This window comes from Plodia interpunctella, chromosome 18, assembly GCF_027563975.2.
Source record: "Plodia interpunctella isolate USDA-ARS_2022_Savannah chromosome 18, ilPloInte3.2, whole genome shotgun sequence".
NCBI lineage: Eukaryota > Metazoa > Arthropoda > Insecta > Lepidoptera > Pyralidae > Plodia > Plodia interpunctella.
The window spans coordinates 157,927-178,367 of record NC_071311.1 but is presented as its reverse complement, the minus strand read 5'-3'; the positions used below and the strand labels follow the sequence as shown (position 1 = coordinate 178,367).

Genomic DNA, 20,441 nt, shown 5'->3' with positions numbered 1-20,441 from the left:
ACAAAAGATAACAATAAAATCAAAAATTAAAAAAAATGTTTTATTTTGTACGAGCCAACTTTTAGCTATAGTTACATAAACATAACATCTGTGTGTAACTTGTAACACCGTGTGATAGGCGATTAAAATGATTTTATTGAAGGTCGAAGTTATTGGAGTTAGATTCTATTTTACTGACATAAATTATGAATTTCGACATCTCAGACGTACGGTCACAGACATTATGAATAAAAATTAGAAAAAAAACTGAAGATAATGAGCTAGTAGCAAAAGATGTTTCCAAATACACACACAACGAGAAGAAATCGGACAGAGCAGAGCGCAATAATATCTTGCTCTGTGCCCGGTTTTTCAACAAGCCGAATCTTCCGCCGTTTGGTATGAGATTGGCCGGGAAGTTTAATGGAAATGTGTTATCTCGTTGTGCTTCATTTGGTTTCGCTAGCTCTCGTCGGTTTTTGTTTTATTTTTGATCTATAGCCTACGACAGTTATAGCTACCTCTTCCCGTTCTCATTTTATGTTACGAGGTCAACTATCGATATTGCTACTATCGATAGATCGGCATTACTAGTTATTAATGACAAAACAAGTGACGGCACGGGCTGTCAGTGTTGCCAAATTTTATTTTCATAAATCTAGCGAGTACCTAGCGCGCGTGCGTGGTGCTGGGTGCTGGTGTTTACGTTTTGTTTTTACGTCTGTCAATTCTATTCTAGCTGGCGACCATCTGGCAACATTGGTTTTTGACAGCAGACAGACATGGCGTGCGTGCTAAACCGTGAATTATTTTAATGGAAAGCCAGCTTTGTAAAATGAAAATTGATATGTTTATTGCAACAACATTATTTTACTAAATATAAAATCTGATTATGTGGTCACATATAAGAGGGCACAATCTTAATGTTGAAGTGCGGAAATGGTAAAGAGCTTTCGTGACTTGGTGAATGGTCTGATGCGGTGGCTGTTTTGAAGAGGAGGTGATGATGCGAGGAGTTGGGGCGAGTCGGGCGCCCGGCGGTGGAGTGCGCGGGTGATATGCAAGCGGCGCCGACGCGCTACGTGTCAGTGAGCGAGCTATACTCGACCGACGAAGTGGAGCTTTTGTTGGACGAGATTCGGGAACTGGAGCCCACTAGCTGCCGCGGCGAGGATCTGCAGGTTAGCCTTTGTATTGTCTTCATTATTATGCTTGTTATCGGATAGGTAACTAGTTTTACATAGCTAAGAATAAATAATATAGTTGGGATCGAGCAGTATAACAGCTTTGTATTATTTTATTATGATCAATTTCATAACATAGTAATGCCATAAATAAATTCATATTCATGTATTTAAACATAAGAATGTTGTCACATAGGACATTTATTTGATGTGTTGTCAAATGCTACACTATTTTTGTATAGGTACCTATATCTAAGTAAATATTTTCACAGGATTACAGTCTTCCAATATTTCTATATTTTATTTCTTTAGTATTTTCCTTCCAACCTAATCTTATAACCATTTGCGAATGTGGGTGATTCAGCATCATCTTGCCTAATGTGTGCCAAAGTGTTTCCTACATGCTAATTTACTATGCCAGTAGTAGTCCGTAGAGATGTACAAAGGGCATTCTGTGATCATTATCTTTTAGCTGCACTCCACATTCTTTCATCTTTATGTTTTAGCACCATGTACCATTAACAATTAGATTTTTTGATTAATTCATATGGAAATTGCATATTTTCGGAATAAAATGTATTCTATGTGTTAATCCAAGGTTCATCAGTTACTTTAATGCCAAATTTCATAAAAATTGGCTGCTCAAATGTGAAGAGTTAGCTAACATTTAGCCTTTATAATATTAGTGGGATTTTATAATGGAGGATGCCAGTGCAAGGAACAAGAAGCATATGGGGATCAATTCACCCAATTCCTCGAAACCTAATGTTAACTAAAATGGATTTAAAATTTTTTGTAACTGATGTCCATTATTAAAAAAAAATGTTTCAGGACTTCGAGATCGCGGGCAGTGGGTGGTCGGGCGCGGGCGACGGCGGGCGGTCGCCGGCGGGCACGGAGCTGACGGAGCGCTCGTGGGACTCACACGCGCACTACCGCCGTCCGCCGCCGCCGCATCCGCGTCCGCTCGCGCCCCTCTACTGCCGCCCGCGGCATCTGCTCACCTGGCGCGGCGCTACCACTCTGCTTTTGCTAGTGGGTATAACTCATGGATAGGAACACAATAGAAATAAGCTTTATTGCATACACACACACTATTTTCATTTAACAGAAAAAGACTGGAGCATGCATGCAACCTATTGCATCTATGAAGGCTCAGTGGGTTGAACTCAGTCAGTTAAATAGTGGTCAGTTATGATAATAGTATGGATGGTTGCGGCATATTTCCAGGTGATCTGTGCATTGGTGTGCGGCTGCGTGTGGGGTGCGGTGGGGCTGCGCGCGGCGCTGCTGCCGCTGGCGGCGCGCGTGCAGCTGCTGCTGCTGGGCGCGCTGTCCTCGCTGCTGCTGCACGCCGTGCTGCTGGCCATGCAGCTCACCGGGCTCGCCGCGCTGCTGCCCATCAACTGGAACAAGCTGGTCAGTATTCATTTACACCTATACTTGAAGCTGAAACATTTGATTTTGTTTTTTCTTTCAACCCTTAGATATTATGTAAACAATCTGAGTGTGTGATATAGTTTACAATTTCAAGTTCACAAAAATTATAAGACATCGTAACAAGCATAAGAGATAAGCTTAAAATAAATATGCGTTTATTGTGGTGTTACAGGAATATGAAGTAATAGTTTTTTAGGAGATCACTGTCATGGTTAATAAACATTTTACATTAAAAAGTAATAAAGATAAAAAAAAAATTATATATTAATACAAATTACACAGATTGAGCGCTAGCCCCAAAGCAAGTTCTAGACTTGTGTTATGGGATACTAACTCAACGCGATACTATATTTTATAACATATACATATATAGATAAACATCCAAGACCCGGGACAATCAGAAAAATATCATTTTCCATCATGACCCGACCGGGGATCGAACCCGGGACCTCTAGGTTTAGAGGCAAGCACTTTACCACTACGCCTATATTTGATTTATGTTTAACGATAAATATTGAAACGATTATTTATATTTGTAAGAAAAAAACGGAGTGTTTAGATATAGTTTTCATTCCCCGAGAAGAGGTCTGTCGGAACGAAGGTATGTCTACGTGTGGGTTTTCCAGTCGGGGCTGACGGGCGTGTGGAGCTCGTTCGCGCTGCTGGTGGGCGGCGCGCTGACGCTGCACGCGGTGCTGGTGTCGGACGCGTATCGCTGGGCGCCTGGCGCACTGGCGCGGCTACTGGCGGCGGGCGGCGCACTGGGCGTGGCGGGCGCGGCGCCGGCGGCGGCGCTGGCGGCGGCCGGCGGCTGGCGCGCGCCCCGCCGTCGTCGGCCGCCGCCCGCCGCGTACCGCGCTGTGCCCGCCGCCTCCACCTCGCGCGACGACCCCTTATAGTGACCGTGAGAACTCCGGTGGAATCGGCTGCGGTGACTATACGAGTAGTCGGGAGTTCCGAACCGACCGATTCGAACCCGCTGTTACGATTTGAAATAGTTTTTTGGAATATCCGATAAATTTAAGTGAGAAGTTTTTCAATAGTTTTTTCACAGATCGATTGATCGATCCTGTTATTATTTACCGTATTACTCGCACGGGGAATTGACCGATTTTACATCTTCTCATTAAACATCGATATCTAGAGATTTGTATGATGTATTTTACGGGTTTAAATATGTTAGTTTTCCCTACAAAATAAACAAAAGCCCAGTTCTGGAGGCTTCTCGTGTAACGCACAACTGATCACTGCCAGCGCTCGTCTCCTACTACTGATTCTGACCAACATCTCTTTAATGTAGTGAAGTTTGCGTCCAATCGTTAAATACGTGGATGTTTACAACCAACGCTTTCTCAAATCTACTTTTATGTATATCGATGAGTTCAAGAAATAAATTATATTATGATTACATATGTAATATACCTGTAATATTTGGTACAAAAATGTAAACAACAATATCAAATGTTATTAAAGATTTTAACATACTATTAATTATTGTTCACCAAATTATGGAGCATATTTCAGTTGTAATGTACGTGTTCCTGCATTTGTATTGCTTTGAAGTTGGAATGAGTTGGTTGTAGGGCAACCATTCTTTACCAAAGTTCTGTTATTTGCAAGTCTGATTTTGATGCTAGTCTTAGTCGTAAGCATAATTCATTAGTTTTATTAAGCGACAACATTCCTCGGTAGTTTTTGCACAAATCTAGTTTATTGCGCGAGTTTGTAGTGTGAGAGAGATTGTAAATCTAGTTAAAAATACGAGATCGACCATCTCGTATTTTTAGTAGAATATAATTGACGTGAATAATGTCCACCCGGCAGCGACATTAGAGAGCCATTCTTAGGACAATTGCATTAGAATCTCGGCTATTATTTACATGCTAAATCTTTAAAAATAAAAATCAAATGAAACATGGTCATGACAAATAATCGAAGGTCAAGTATGCATCCAGGGTGTTGATTCGTGTAATGTTAAGTAAATGTCTCTTGAGACGCGATACTGAGTTAATGTTAGTAGGATCAACATCAAAGTAGTCGCGACTCTACTGCATTTCGTGTTTAGTATCAGTGCTTTTTCATTCCAAATTTAAATTTCAATGTAGTCGTGTCCCTTGTGGAAGTCTAATGTCCATGCCCCACTGTCTGATATTTCTTTGTCCTGTTTTCCATTCGTCCATCTCAAACAAATATGTTGTATAATCTAATATTATGTCTGATTACTTATTCAAGTAATCAGACTATAAGTATTTATATTCATAAATTGTAAAAGGGTAACTTTGTACTTGTGTAAGCGAATATTGTATTTATTGTTTTAAAGTAATACTGTTGTATAAATGGGGCCAAAATTTGGGAACTGTATTTTGTCTTTGTTTTTAGGGTACATGCAATAACTCTCGAGAGATGTCCTTGTGGTTTATGCTGGCACTGCACATTGCACATGGCTATTTGGGGTATATTTGTTTATAAATAAACGACGTTCATTGCCTAGTTTTAGTGTGAGTTATGCATTAATACCAGACAATAGTAAGTTTTGTATATCGATTTATGTTAACGATGAATAGCCTTGCGAGGTGCCATCGTTATAGATATTTAATGGGTATCCCCATGTCACTTATTCAGGGTCTATAAAATACGTTCCGTTGTGGAACTTGAATTTCCAATTTTTAATGAAGAGTCTGGAGCTTGTTAGCGATAAGGAGCCGATCCATTAAAGCCTACTTGAAACGCGTGTCATACAGTTCCCAATCATTTTGCCTCCCATACACGCGCAGTCTAGTCAGGTTCGCGTCTGTTCATAAGCGAAATATACAATACATAGTTATAAGAAAGTTCGACTAATAAGAGTTGTTATAGTAATAATTTTATACTATGTCCGGTCTGTCGTACTCGCACGAGCTTTCAGTTGGCACTGCTGCTTCTTGCGCTGCGCAAGTTTACATGCTATTTGTATAAAAGCGACGATTTTTGTTTTATAAATTAAAGAGCTTTAAATGTTTTGACAAAATACTAATCCATTTATATTTTGCGATGTAAAATATTTAATTTCCGCTACTCGATCAGAATTGGATTTATTTTTGTTGTATACGTATATGCCTAGTGCCATCTTACCCGGAAACACTTGACGGTGACATGTTCACTGGACGGTGAGGTAGCTATTCGGGTTAAAGTTTATTTGTTGTTCTATTAACTAAGTTCACCAATATTAGCTGTAGACAATTAGAAGGGATCACAGATAATGTCGCCATTTCCTCACCTTTGAAGTTCGTTTGCCAGACTGATATATTGACGCACATTCTAATTTTATAAAATTGCTATTGGTTCTTCGTGCGTTGTAGGTTTGCGTAGCGCTTGTCACATTTTTCCATTGTCGATACTTCACTTCCTTTACCGACGTAGGTGTCATACATATCACGAAGTTATTGAATTGTCCATTATCTTCCGTTTGTGACCGTACTCTTCAGTGGGTTGCCAGCATAAACATGTCGCAGTCTCGTGCCGCGCGAAACAAAAAGCAGCCAAACAAAAACAAAAATTCTGACTTATTCGGTGCAAGTCGTATTTTTGTATTACAAGTTGTTGCTCTGCTACTCTACTAATAGTTTTACTAGTTACGTTAAAGCTTAACTTTTAAAATTTTAATATTGCCATTTCATTCCCTCAATAATTTCTCACAAAAAATACTTATGTCGGAGAGTAAGCGTTTCTAAAAAATCCCTGAACGAAAAGAAAATTTATTTAACTGGCAACCCTGCTCACATCCTCCTTCCCCGCCTACCCCCTCATCTCCCCGAGCCGTTCGCTTTGTGTGTTACATTGTAAGTTGGCATGTATTACGACTATACCGTGCTATTCTGTAAGTTATTGTGTAATACGATCTCGATCAATATGTGCGAGTCATTTTTACTTTTAAATTTTAATGATAATTATATGGTTTTATACAACTATCTTGTTTTATTTATTACTTATGTTTTTATTTTTTGTTTAATATAAAGTCAAGAATCGGATCGCGAGATGACTCGGACAGGTTCCGCAAAAACTGAACAACTACCATACGGGACCGGACCATGTGGCAAGAATGGAGGCAGGTCCAGCAGTGGTCTCCAGATAGCCTTGAAGAAATAAATAAAATGTACAGCTAAAAGTGGCGTGACACTCTCGGTGCGGTTGCAAATACAAATCTCGAAAAAAATTTAAATCAGTATCGGCGACATTGTGTCCCTAAACATTTATATTAAGCATGTATATTATGATTTGTTATTGTTAGTGCTATTTCGGTGATCACTATCGTATAAGTGGTTCGACGTGATTGAAATTTTATCTCCTAATTAGATTTGGTAATGGAATGTCAAATACCTTACTTTTATCGAAGGATAACCTTATCGGCTGTGTTCAGTGGATGCCTTTATTTTGCATCTAGTGGGTTACTTGATTTGTGGAGCACACCGAGGGACCGTTTTGAGTTCTTTTAATCGAATTTAGAATTTTGAGTGAGATGTAAAATTTTTTAGAGTGCATAGTTTGCGGAGAAAATACGTGAGCATATCTTGCGGATTTTTTTTTTAATTACACCCTCTCTTAAATATTTCTAGTGCAAATAATATAGTCTTATAGATTGAACTATTTGTGCCTGGTCTGGGACGTAAGTTTCGTGGTGACTTCTACAGTATTGATGGAAGACGACTGGAGAGATGTTTACGATTTGATGGGCTAGGCTCGGCTCGGAATGACGACGGTGGGCGGCAGCGCGCCGCCGGATCCGGACCGCGCCGAGGAGAATGCTCTGCGCGAGTATTACGAGAACACTGACTTCCTCTTCTCTGCGGAAGGAATCCTCAAAGTCATCTCTGTGGTAAGTTTGTATAAATATTGTAATGTATTCGGCTGTAACGGTAAAATGTGATTGATATCATGTTTTGCATATCGCGTGCGTTACCATCACCGGGCTTTTTCAATCCACTTTATTGCGGTTGCATTTGAAAATCAATAATAAAACATTAGAAAAAAAAATCTTGTACATTGAATATATTCACATAAAAATAAAATTAGGCGATAGAGTCATAGTAACAGAGAAAGAATTTGTGTTGAGGTATAAAATTGAAGATCTAGAACAACTAATCCAGCGAAACTATAGGAATTAAAGAAATGACGCCTTAATAAAAGTTGTTCAGCTTGATGAGCATTTCCTATCGATGTATAAAAATCAAAGATCTGGAACACCTGGAGAAGAGTCATAATGGTCCAGCTAAACTATAGGAAATATATATTTCATTCGTGTGAGCATCTTCTATATAGGTATCGGTACGCTTTGCCTGTATACTTAAATTTCTCTAATAATTTCGACTCCTTACCAAAAATTGTTAGGCCAGGCGAACGAAGTCGCGGGCATCGGCTAGAATATAAAATAAATGAAAGCCAATTTCTGGAACTGTCTATGATTCAAACAGTCTGAATAAAAATCTGCGTAACAGTTTACTTAAAAAATTTCGCAACCTCCTCAGATGCTAAATTCGACAAAAATAATGAAAGTAAACTTATAGGACTAAAAGTCCAATACTGATCAGCACAGGTCGCGTGCATCGCCGTGGCCGCGTTCCACCTGGGGTCGGGTGAGGCGGGCTGCGGCGCGGCGCCTCCGCTGCCGGCGGCCGCGGCGGTGGCGGCGCTGGTCGCCGCCGGCAGCGCCGCACTGCTCTACGCCGGCACCGCGCTGCAGCTGCCGCTGTGTGCGCCGCAACTCTGGCTGTTCATGGTGAGCGCTATTTCTTTCTCTCTCTCTCATCTCAGCGTTTTTCTGTATATGCAGAGACTAATCTCCGAGATCCCTACTCTTTTGCCATCAAAATGATGAAGGTGTCTCCTACAGAAATTTTAAGAAATGTAATTACATTTCTTAAAATTTGTATCCGATAGAGGTAACAAATCCTTGGCCTGAAGCGCAATAATTACATATTTACGGCTTGAGAATCCATAACCAGAAAACCAGACGAATTACATGGATAACGAAAGGTCTTGGTCCGATTTCAGGACCTGATAATCTCGGCGGTGCTGGGCGTGCTGCTGCTGGTGATGGCCATCCTCAGTCTGGTGTTCTGCGAGACCGCCAACGCCATGGGCTTCCTCAAGGCGGTGAGTCACACGGGTACAAGTCCGCTTACTTCGACGTTATTAATACTATGCAATTAAAAACAAGACGTTATTTTGAAATTACTTACACCCTTACAAATAAATAAAATTGAAGTGGTGACGCTAGAGTGCAGGTGTAATTCACCGAAAGCAAGTCGTGGTCTATGGAAACTACTAAACACAATTCAGATTGATATACAAACGTGGAGTAGGATTCGAACCTAGGAACGAACGGCGATCTAGGAACCTTTCAGTCACAGGCCGACAGTCTTAACATCATTCTGTAACGAGGATGTGTATAAGTAATCATTAATTAATCTAAATTGATAAACATATGATGGTGGCGCTAGTGGGTGGGTCATCCAGTCTTGTTGTGGGAGTGAATAGAAACTGTACTAGTGTGCGTAAGATGTCCGAGTTCGTCCGAAGTTCCCAATTGGCAGATGTAAATGTTTGATGTGATGTTGATGATCATTGTTGCAGCCGATGGGCTTGGCGGTGGCCGGCACGGTGGTGGGCAGCGCGGGCGTGACGTTCGCGGCGGTGTCTCGCCGCTGGGACGCCCCACAGCGCCCCGCGGGCCCCGCGGGCCCCGCGCGCCCCGCGCCCCCGGACCTCGACGTCTAGAGGACTCCGGTCTCCGCCTCGGCCCTTCTTCCTTTGCCCACTAGGATCTCCTGGGAGAACTCAGTTCGTTAGAATCCCTCGTGGTATAGATAAAATATGAAAAGCCTTCTGTAGTAAGTTTTGGTAGTGAATTATTTTTCTGTACATCCAATAGATTATCCTATTCGAACCTTGTGTATATGGCACAGAAAAAAACTTCTTTTTTGATAAACTAGATTGATAGAAAAGTTATTGGCTATGCTTTTCTTATGGATAGAGACAGACATACGAAGTTTAGACGTAATTTGTACCTTGTTCTACTTTGTACCTACTCACACAGTGGTTCACCCATTTTTTTATTCATTTAAATATTGTGCTTAGTTCTTAGTCTATTTTCCTATACTTTGAAAATTGTATTAATCCATGTGACTATGTGATGTAAAATTAAGTTCATATGTACAAGTACCAGCAAAGTATGATTTCCTAAATATAAATATTAGAAAGTACAATAGTACAAGTACATCGTTTTATTGAAGCACTGAGGCTGTTGGTGTGTCTTTACTTTCATCTAATTATTTATTCAGTCTGTCAACTACTGTTGCCACAATGTTGTTATGCAATAATTATACATTCTAATACAAGCCATGCATATTGAGGGCGAGTGGCTCACTTTCACATTGATAAGCCTAATCCTAACAATATTAAGATTTGAGTCAATATAATTGCCAGATTGTTTGCTATATTGTAACTCATTTTCCTAATATAAATAAAACAAAAAAAACAAAGTTTCAGAAGCTAATTTATGGTTTTTCCTTTGGGCCAAGGGAGTGAGTGAAGAAAATAAAATTTGCATAAACATTAATAAACAAGGTATAATATTGCAACTCCAAAATGATAACATTTAGTTCACAATCATTAATCTTACAAACATTCTGGTTTCACGCTGTCATGGACTCTTTGGTGACCGATAATTTCATTGTTTATCATTTACTATGTCTTGCATTCATTAAGTAATTTTACTTTTACCTTATCAACTAATAGATATTAAATATTTTGTACATATGAAGCATATCATACCAACACCATATATATATATATATATATATATATATAAAAAACTGTATAATTAGTTTGAAAAATATAAAATGATTCTCTAAATTTGATCTGTGATATAAAAATAAGACATTGCTGTCATCTTACACAATTTTTGTACAGGTAACTTTTTTGGGGAGCATTGAACTGAGATTTTTTGATGAATTAAGAATGTTTTGTAGTTTTTTAACTGACTGTCCCTTCAGTTGCAAAGTAAGTCTTAACAGATTCCATAACACTCTCAGGTACAGGTTGAGTGGCTACTCCTGCTATTTCTAGTCCAAGGTTCTCAATCTTATGGGCAGTTGAGTTTCCAATAGCAAAGTGTGGCAACACGGACAGCCTGTTATTGAATGTCTGCAATTGACGGTAAATGTATTCACAACCAGAAGGACTAAAGAAGACCATGCAAGTGGGAGCTGATTCATTTAGTTCCATTAAATCCTTTCGCAAATTCTCATTCTCTTTTGTTTCATACACTGTTATAGCATCAACTGTCATGTCTGCTTCTGATAACATGGTTGGCAATGTTTCCGACCGCAGGCTGCCACAAGGAAACAAAAACTTATGTGGTTTTGAATTTTCACTGATAATTATCTTAGCCAAGTTCTGAGCATTTCCAGAAGTCCCTCCGATTGCTTCCAATCCCAATAACATACTAATTCTCTGGCAACTGGTGTGACCTACTGAGTAAATTCTCTTTGTGTTCCACAAAACAAACTTAGCTGGGTCCCAGCACTTGGCCACTGCTTCAATGGCTCTGGGACTTGTCAATATTAGTCCGTCGAACAGATCTTGGTCTAGTTTCTCCTTAAGCTGGTCCAGGTTGATAAAGGAGAACTGTAATGGCTCCACAAAAACCACTTCATAGTCGTTGTCAGTAAATACTTTCTCGTAATCTTCCGATACGCCTTTGAACAATACCACCTTCTTCATGGCAAAGGACGTACGTCACAACGAGGAAAATTGTTTAAACGAGTAATTTATTGCAAGGTTGACTTGACCCTGAAAGACAGGATATGTTTATTTACGAACCACAAGTATAGTCGATTAGATCGCAAAAGTTTGTCTGATAATAAATAAATTGTTTTCATAAATAAACGATTAAAACTACTTATTTTTGATATAAAGATGGCATATTTTTTCATACGCACATGTAAAGTTCAAGTTTAAAATATAAGAATAAGCAAGCACGAGAAAATATAAACTTTCAAAACTTGTTTTATTGTATTGTGCCTATCTATGTACCTAGGTTCTACGTCTTTTGTCAAATAATTGTCGAGTCAATGTCAACATGACTGCGTGACTGACGTATGTGGCTGACAGGTTAGACAATGGAAGCACTATACTAGACAGCTGATTTGACAGAAAACGCGTTACTCGATGGTGCACGAATTTTGACAGTTGGTGTAAACATATTTCTATTTACCGTCTTATCTAGTGATGTAGTAATGTAAACTTAGTCTACAATCAATCATACTCTGTATGTCATGTATAATAAGATAGTAATCATGTCAAAAAAGTCACATCGAGCTGTATGGAATAAATTGGAAAAGATCGCTCTACATTTCTCAAGTATTGCCAGTATTAAAATATTCGGACTCAGCCAAGCATCTTCGGTGGTGCCGAAAGGTGCCGCTAGTGTAAATGTCCTCCTAGTGTAATGGTCCTCACTTTAACCGAGTTAACACGCTAAGTGTATTATGCTTTGGTAGTGGTTTGTGAAAATATTTTCGATCGAATACGTTACGATTGTATCTTAAACGTTATCCTAACGAATTAAGGATTTACTATTTCGATGAATTGCATCATGGATTTACATTAAAAACAAGTTTGTATCCGTCAGAATTTTGCTAGAAGTACTGACAGATTAGCTATGATAAAAGAAAAAAATCGTGTGACAACGACCCCTAAATTTCTTCAATACAACCTTCAATCGAACAGTATTTGTTTACAAAATAATAATTTTATTTTATGTTTGTTACGGTATTACACGCGTGCTTATCTTACGGTGGGCGATGTGAAGCGTGTGCCTGCGGAGTCCGCCGTTGCCAATTCCGATGCCACTTTGCGGATGTTCTAATGGGCTGGTGGCCACGGCTTTGGTGGCGCTCGCGTTGCTCCCTGTTCAGTATTATGTGCCAGACCTGTACGCGAGCCGTGAAGAACAACAATCGGATATTTCCGACGGCAACCAAGTACCTCACAAGCGAGATTGGTACGACACCCCTTTCGCTCACTTCCCTCCATTGGACCTAATATTTGCGGCAGTTTTATTCATGTTGGCGTTCGCAACTTACTTATGCGAGTGGATTCAGAGAAAATTAATGGAAAGAAGAATAGTCAAGGTGATTTTTAAATTTGTTTACAGAACATGCAAATGAAATTAACGTTCCATACTTTTTATTGTCGATTCAAGTAAATAGGTACATATATCGCTTTCGAGGCGAGTGGCTCCGTGTTAGAATGGGATCACTCGATATCCTCACGTGGATGTCGTACTGGACCAGGCAGCACAGCCTTGGCAGTTGGTAGACAACAATGACATTCCTAAGGAGGGTTGACGTCATGTATGCATCCCATTGTAAAATTACAGCCGAATCTTCAAACTTTTGAGGTTTATTTTTAATCTATTATAACTATTATTTTTGATCTAGGGATTCGCGGATTCTCACTTTCGCTTGATATAAGTATGTCGTACTAGTACTTTCGCTTCTGACATATTTTATTTGGTGTAAAAGAATATGAATACGTACTTACGTATTACGCATTGTACCTATATGCCACTCTATGACTTTTCCACACATATATTAGAACAGATAACCATAAAAAGGACTTTTCTGTACCATCCCTTGCAGGCAGCCATCCCAAGAGGGATGAGTCGCCAGAATTTATTGTTTTATGCTCAAGTCTAGCTAGAGCTTAAACAATCAACTGTATCTTTGGTGAAAGTGTTATCTTTTTCAGTTAAACCGATATTTACGTACAAGTGTCCAGCGGCTGCGCGCTTGGGACAATCGACAGGAACACCTGGAGACCGCCCTGCGCGCCGTCCAGGGCGCGACTGCGGAGTACAACTTGCTGCTGTACCTGCTGATGCGCCAGCACCGCTGCCTCACCGCCCCGCACGCCCCGCACACGCCCCACGTCCCCCACAATATGCACGCACAACCCAACTGCCACAATGACAAGGAGTTGGAAGACGATTTTGCTTTTTTAAGAAGTCCCGCACTAGAAGTGCCGCTTCTATGAGATGTATAGTGTTTCTGATCTCCTATTTATTGTTTAATAAATGTAGTATTGATTTTTTGAGCTTTGTATTTGTTCTCATAAGTTGACGCAGAATGAACTGAATTTACTCTCCTGTGTTGAATTTAGATTTGTATTTCACTTTTTCACATGAATTTTAATAATGTAATCAAGCATGTTGCGCTCTATAACTCAGTGGAAATGATACTAGTTGCTCTTCCTAGATAATGTTGTCAATATTAGAGAATCTACAAAAAAGTACAGATCTACAAAAAATTAAAAATAATTCCCCTTATGTGATGCCAACTATAAGAGTTACATACATTGCTGGTAGGTACGGTAAAAGTTCACAAATTAAGCAATGTTAATGCCGTCGCTTCGGCATCTGTCTGAATTTGTCGATAGTGTGTAGCTGGCATGATATTATAGGGCTTCTATCTTAAGTATAAGTGTGTTGATTTCGGAGCTTTTCTCGCTTCATTAAGCGTGACCATCCAGCGAGGGCCAAGGCGCCATCTCCGGCATTTGCAAGCACCCGGCAGTAATGAAACACTCTGTATTCGCGTCCCGACGAGTCCCTTTCAATTACTGTTGTCGGTTGCTTTCATACCGTTTCCAAAGTGTGGCAGTTTTCAAGCTAAGTACGGTTTGTAAGTGGCCATTTCGGCTGTTTGTTTCAGATCAACAGTTTGCTTTACTTGTAACGGCTCTGCTAGCTTTGTATAATGGCCTAAATGGCCACGGTCGTTTTCCGGCGCTTCTATTATGTGTTTCTTATGAGAACAGTACTCTTTTCAGAATGAAAGTAATTTGTACTGAAAACTGCATTTAAGCGAAATTTTAAATTTAATATTTATCCATTATACCCAGTACACAATACCCAGGTGCACATACTTCCCTATTGTCTGAATTTGAAAATGGCGGTAGTTTCGTAGGAGTAAGTGAATGTATCTCATACTCTGTAGAATATAAATGAGTGGCGAGGGGTCGCAGTCGACGGCCATGATTCAAGGGTTCTGATCTGGGTCTTATCGATATAGGATATTGAAAAAACGGCCAAGAGCGATTGAGATTCATCGTACGGAACCTTTGTGATAAGAAGGGTTAAAGTTAGGGGACGTCTTAGATAGATGGAGCAAAATCCATTTTGTTTGACATCTTGACTTGTGCCGTGGTTAAAGAAATCCAATAATATGTACCTATTTTACCACCGTAAAAATAAAATGTTACTCCTGGAATATAAATTCGTAGACAAGGTAAACTAACTTTTCTTTTGCAAGAAATCCTTAAAATTTGATTACAATCAGTGGTTAAACTAACTTTTATAAGGAGCTGGTGTCTGGCACAGGACTGGTGGCTGTTACGGATCACTGAGTAGGAACTACATAGATGTAGGTATGCGCATACTTATATCTATGTAGTTATAAATAAATAAATAAAATACAAATATTAGGACAAATCACACAGATTGAGCTAGCCCCAAAGTAAGCTCGAGACTTGTGTTATGGGATACTAACTCAAAGATACTATATTTTATAACAAATACATATATAGATAAACATCCAAGACCCGGGTCAATCAGAAAAAGATCATTTTCCATCATGACCCGACCGGGGTTCGAACCCGGGACCTCTCGGTTCAGTGGCAAGAACTTTACCACTGCGCCACCGAGGTTGTCAAGTTTCAACTACGTTCTTTTAAATTTTTTATACATGTTCAATATACCAGCAAATAACTAAGTAATTAAGTATACCTAAATACAATGAAGAGTTGAGTTGAATTTTCTTTTTTTACAGTGTTCATATATTTGTGATGATAACCTACAAGCCGTATACGGGACCCTATTTTCTACATACCTTGCGAATGCGCCAGAATTGGCACCTTTTGGTGCCGGCATCCTGAAAAATTGGGCCTCCGCTCACCTTCATTATAGAGGGTGGGTCGGGGCCAGGCAGGACCCTTGTCGGGACAGTGATAAATCTCAAACGACTTGTATCATAATATTATAAGGCAAGTATGGCAGATGACCGAGGGCAGATTGGATTATCCATATAGTCTGGGCTGATTTACATAAATTATGAAATAAGGTCGTATTCTTATACCAAGTACACACTGAGGGTTGTTGTTTCTTTGCACAGATATAAAACTCTGTGTCTCTTCGCTCACTAGTTGTCCAGTAAGGTTCTGTTCACTATTGCTGAACACACATATGTTTAAATGAGATGACCAGAAAAGAGTGCCAAATCCACCAAAGTTTGCAAACCGTTTGCCTTTTGTGTATAACCGGCATGAACGTCTGGTTAATAAGTGGCGCCCTCTGTGAGCCACACACGAGCCGCCCGCGCCGGGCCATCCGGCGCACCTGAAGAGCGCTCGATTCAAAAACCAGCAGTTGCCGGTTGGACGCCGTTGTTACGGTGTGTGTATACTGTTTGCTGGATAAAGCGATTTTACCGGGGTCTTTTTTTCGCATAATTTTTTTTGTCCTGTTTGTCTTTGGTATACTGGTTATGGCTTAACATATTTTGGCGTAATGGGTCTAAGGCATAATTGAAATTATTCGGGTAAATGTGACATAATTAATTTTTAGGTTAGGTTGCAAAATTTTTAATCATAACGTTCTTACGCATAACTATTTGAAGTTTGTAAGAACGTTATGCTTAAAAATAATTATGCCTATAGTATGCTATATTATATTATGGCTTAAATTTTTATGCTTTCGATAGTCATAGATCATTTCGCTACCTGTTTTGAGATCTCAAACCTCACAATATCTTTGATTTCGCGACCGACATTAGATAAGTTGTGTTTGCATTTTGAAACATCAAAAAGTGCCGTGAGTGATTTTTGGACTTAGAACTTAGTGTGTGCAGTGAACCTTTGGACTCTGCTACGAGGTTGTCGGTGTTGAGGATCTGCCGAGCTGTTGCTGCTTCGGGAAAGGTAGGTGCACTCTTTACTCTAGTCTCCTTAAGAAGACTATGTTCTGAGTTGGGTTTCATTTGTTAGCTGTCGATTTTAGAATACCTATATTTCATTCAACTCATAGTTTTCTAGTCTTTTTACTTTTAACATTTTGCGTAGAAGTACCTAGGTAGGTATAAAAAAATAGGTATTTTTTTTAATGTTCGAATTTTAAAAATAAGGAAGGTTGATTTAAAAATATTCCCCGCCAGCCGCGCTCTGGCATGCGAGGTCTACGCCCTGTCTACGTATACCCGTTCTCATTCGAATTTTAAATTTGATAGCTTTACGTTGATTTTTATCCCTTCTTTATGAAGAAAGAAGATTCAAAAGTAAATGAATGAAAATGGACTAAACGGAAAAAATGCTGTAGAGCGAAAGATAATGCTTTGAAGGTTTACAGTGCTTGTGCAATAAAAAATACATATATACAATGGAAGATACACTCGTGAATTACTTTTCCTTCCTTCTTCTTCATAGTCGTATTCCTCATGGCTGAGGGTCGTGCTTATTACGTGGAATGAAACACACACACACACAACAACTTTCTTGGCATTATTAATGGAGTGGTTTGCCATTGCCTTCTCCACACACAAGTTAATAAGGATCAACCAGTGTTCAGGTTTCCTCACGATGCTTTTCTTCACCGGAAGCAAGTGGTGGACGATGAAAACTACTATATATGAGTCAGATTGGTATAGAAACTCACGTGGCACGAGTAGGATTCGAACCTGGGACCTTTCGATCCACAGGCGGGCGTCTTAATCATTACACCACCACCGCTTCAAGCTTCCTTCCTTACGCCTTTCATTTATTCTAATTTTAAGTAAATCATCTGCTCCAGCTTCCTCTTTTATAGTACAACTTAAGAATATATATTTATCTCCGAGCATACGTTATTCTCTCTCCAGAGTTGGAGCTGCGTTATTGATACCGGGTCGTTCGTGAGTGTCGCGTGCGGACTTGTTGTTCCTTTACATTTTACTGCTCCATAAACAACTTTTTGTAGCGAAATCTTTTATTAACATACGTATAGTTTACGTACGCATTTTTTGTCAAAGTTACGTGTACTGTTCCTTGAAGGGCCAGCACTTGGTTGAACACATTACCTACCTAGGTAGGGTCACCACTCACGCCAATGCAAAATACATTTGCATTGACGAGAGTGTGATATATCTAAGTAGTTATTGTATTTTATATTTTTTATGTGTTAAATACACAGACCATTAGTTAAATACGTGTTTAATGACAGTAAGTATTTGAGTCTATCACTGCTAAGTGTCTAACACTAATTTTAGGTGTTTAACACGGATTTTAGTAACAAAAGCAGCTACTTTAATCCGTCCAAAATGAATCCACGAATGAAACAAGAAGTTAAACCGTGTTGTGCACCACGGGGGCACACACAAGTATCCTGTCGTAAGCTTCGTTTAATACTTACTTGTTGTTTGCGATTGAAGCGCTGCTCGCGCCGATGTGTGTGCTTTAATCAATTATCTCGCGGAAATTGTTAAATTAAATCTCATTTATTTATAATAAGATTCTATTGATTCCTAGCTCTTTTACCGAGTAGTGTTACTAGTCGAACTTCTGAAACAATAGGTACTATTTTATTTTCCCTGTTACGATAGCTTCATGAAATAATCTAACGTGAAAGTATGAGTCGTTATGTAGCAGGAAAAAATGTGCATTGGACCACTACAGACCTACTTTTTGTTACGTAAATCACTCCACAAGTACGAAATAATAAAAAGGTGTTTTTACGGATGAGAAGTTTGTCTAAACTATATTCGGACACCGTTATTCAACAGCCGCGAGAACAATACTCTAAAACTGCAGGATTCGAGGAATACCGCAAGTTTCTCCGTTGAATGCGGGGAAATTATACCAAGTTGTGAGGCAGCGAGAACAATTCCGGTCTCACGTTTAACCGAGACTATTTTGAATGGTTTTTTAGAGAGAAAAATGTTGTGGTCTCTCTTTGTTTTCAAGAGCTAGAATGCACCTCATGCACACGGAAATAATATGATTATTTCTCCTCATCTTTAAGGCATACCAAATGATGTAAGTTAATTGTGTTTCACGTCCATATATATATTATAATCAGCACTCGGATCACAATCATAACCTGTTTTTATATACCTTTTGACCATGTACATTATGTACTTTTATATATTATTAGAAAAAAAAACATTGTAAGAAACAATAATGGTAAGCCGATCTGGCATGATAGGTACCAACACTGTTCAAATGAGTTTCTTTCGGCGTTTCTCCTCAGCAGTGGTCGTTCCGAAATGCCAGTAGTTTGTAGCTTGTGAGAAATAACTATAAATATAAAATTTGACGAGAAAAAGTACCGGTGAAGGTCTAATTTCTGAATAAATGATTTTATCTCTAAAAATATTCAAAACTTGTGAAATATATATTTTTTGAGAAATGTAGTTGAAACATTTATTATGCAAATGGTGTTGGTAATAGTCGTAGTCAGTTATTCTTTAAAATATAACCCGCACCTGGTGGTAATATTTTCAGCGCAGTATGCCACGCGGGTCGCTCAAATATTTCGTCCTCCGTAAATTGCGGCCGCCGGAATATAGCGGCGAGACGTGCTAAGGTCGTATTTCTTGAGCAAACTGTAGAGCGATTTCTCAGCGCGCTCTATTCCGTGGATTGTTCCTCTGTCACACAAATTGTTGAGGGCAGATGTGATATTTCATGTAAGAATTTTTACAAACTATATTATATATTAACAAATATATTCATCTATTTTACAAAAAAAACTAGTTACTTCTTTCGAATATTATTAAAATCATTACTGAATTTAAGTTTTGGCTCGAGTCAGGCGCCAGTTTAGTATGAAAAAATGGTTGTCATTACGGAAGAAAGGTCCTTTCTTATTCCACAATGATTTCTCTGGATGATGAAGAATTTACCTCACGATAGATAATAGAGTAGCGAAATCTAAGGATAAGAAGAATACTTATATAGATTGATACCGGCTTCATGTGGCTATTTGGTTTTGAGTTATATTTTTATTGGCAATACAAATAAATTACAGGAAACTGTATATCATAAAGTACCCACAAGGTATTTGTGCCCCATGTACATTACTTAGTTCATATGTTAGCTATGGGTAGACAGGGAACAAAACTAAGCATGTATTTATAAATTGATATAAGAATAGTGTATCTTTCCACACTATGGCTATTTTATTCAGGACGTGAGATGGTAGTATCAGTCTGATGTTCGCCACAAACTGCAGTGGAAATTGCGCTCGTCCGTCACCGCGACGGCCATATTGCTTGTCACTTCCATGGCGGATTCGTCACATCTGTGGAACGGTTCTTTCACGCTACATTACTTGGTTTCAGGAAAATCTTTTGAGCTTTAATACCAAGGCATAAGGCTTTCTCACTAAAACTATTATTTGCACGAATACTGACAGAATAGATTTCCTACAACTTTTTCTATCTCAAACATTTAAGAGAGGGATTTTATTGTTTGAAATCAAATTTTGGGAGGCTGTATAGTATAGCGATAAATTAAAACGTTAATTATGGTGTTATGATCAAAACTTTGAATAAGATTAATTAGGTCGGCGTTAAAATTTGACCTTTCAACTTTGAACGTGGTTTAAATATGTGAGAATTTAGAAACTAAGTAAAAGTTTGAGCCACTTTTTATACAATATTAAGGGTCCTTAGGCGTACATGTATCTGAATGAATATGAAAAGCTATTAGCGTCCTTGTGCACACACAATACATAGTTATTATATCAATACATATTTCATTTTTATTTCG

At 39.0% G+C, this 20,441-nt stretch overlaps 5 protein-coding genes across 6 annotated transcripts in view; 4 read left to right on the top strand and 1 right to left on the bottom strand.

Moving 5' to 3' along the window:
* The first annotated feature begins 725 nt into the window (after positions 1 to 725).
* LOC128677570 (uncharacterized protein) lies at positions 726 to 6,547 on the top strand. Its single transcript, XM_053758512.2, has 4 exons — positions 726 to 1,160; positions 1,995 to 2,198; positions 2,394 to 2,582; positions 3,230 to 6,547. Exons 1-4 carry the CDS (start codon positions 1,038 to 1,040, stop codon positions 3,500 to 3,502), a joined length of 789 nt encoding a protein of 262 aa, XP_053614487.1. The 5' UTR covers positions 726 to 1,037; the 3' UTR covers positions 3,503 to 6,547.
* A 147-nt stretch (positions 6,548 to 6,694) lies between these two features.
* LOC128677572 (uncharacterized) lies at positions 6,695 to 10,436 on the top strand. Of its 2 annotated transcripts, none has more exons than XM_053758515.1 (4): positions 6,695 to 7,455; positions 8,173 to 8,355; positions 8,631 to 8,732; positions 9,213 to 10,436. In XM_053758515.1, exons 1-4 carry the CDS (start codon positions 7,330 to 7,332, stop codon positions 9,354 to 9,356), a joined length of 555 nt encoding a protein of 184 aa, XP_053614490.1. In that variant the 5' UTR covers positions 6,695 to 7,329; the 3' UTR covers positions 9,357 to 10,436. The 2 variants fall into 2 exon arrangements, with proteins under 2 accessions (XP_053614490.1, XP_053614489.1); XM_053758514.1 differs by having other exon boundaries at positions 8,631 to 8,745.
* Positions 10,190 to 11,722, bottom strand: LOC128677571 (uroporphyrinogen-III synthase-like). The gene is made up of 2 exons (XM_053758513.1): positions 11,582 to 11,722; positions 10,190 to 11,432 (listed from the first exon to the last, which is right to left on the bottom strand). The coding sequence occupies exon 2, from the start codon at positions 11,361 to 11,363 to the stop codon at positions 10,614 to 10,616; it is 750 nt and encodes a 249-aa protein (XP_053614488.1). The 5' UTR covers positions 11,364 to 11,432; positions 11,582 to 11,722; the 3' UTR covers positions 10,190 to 10,613.
* Positions 11,723 to 11,816: 94 nt separating this feature from the next.
* On the top strand, positions 11,817 to 13,739 carry LOC128677573 (uncharacterized). Its single transcript, XM_053758516.2, has 2 exons — positions 11,817 to 12,775; positions 13,395 to 13,739. Exons 1-2 carry the CDS (start codon positions 12,488 to 12,490, stop codon positions 13,677 to 13,679), a joined length of 573 nt encoding a protein of 190 aa, XP_053614491.1. The 5' UTR covers positions 11,817 to 12,487; the 3' UTR covers positions 13,680 to 13,739.
* A 2,415-nt stretch (positions 13,740 to 16,154) lies between these two features.
* LOC128677627 (zwei Ig domain protein zig-8-like) overlaps positions 16,155 to 20,441 on the top strand; it is a 152,579-nt gene continuing 148,292 nt past the window's right edge. The window contains exons 1-2 of the mRNA XM_053758604.2: positions 16,155 to 16,240; positions 16,403 to 16,619. The gene's annotated coding sequence lies outside the window, so the exon portion shown is untranslated. The remainder of the gene's footprint in view (positions 16,241 to 16,402; positions 16,620 to 20,441) is intronic.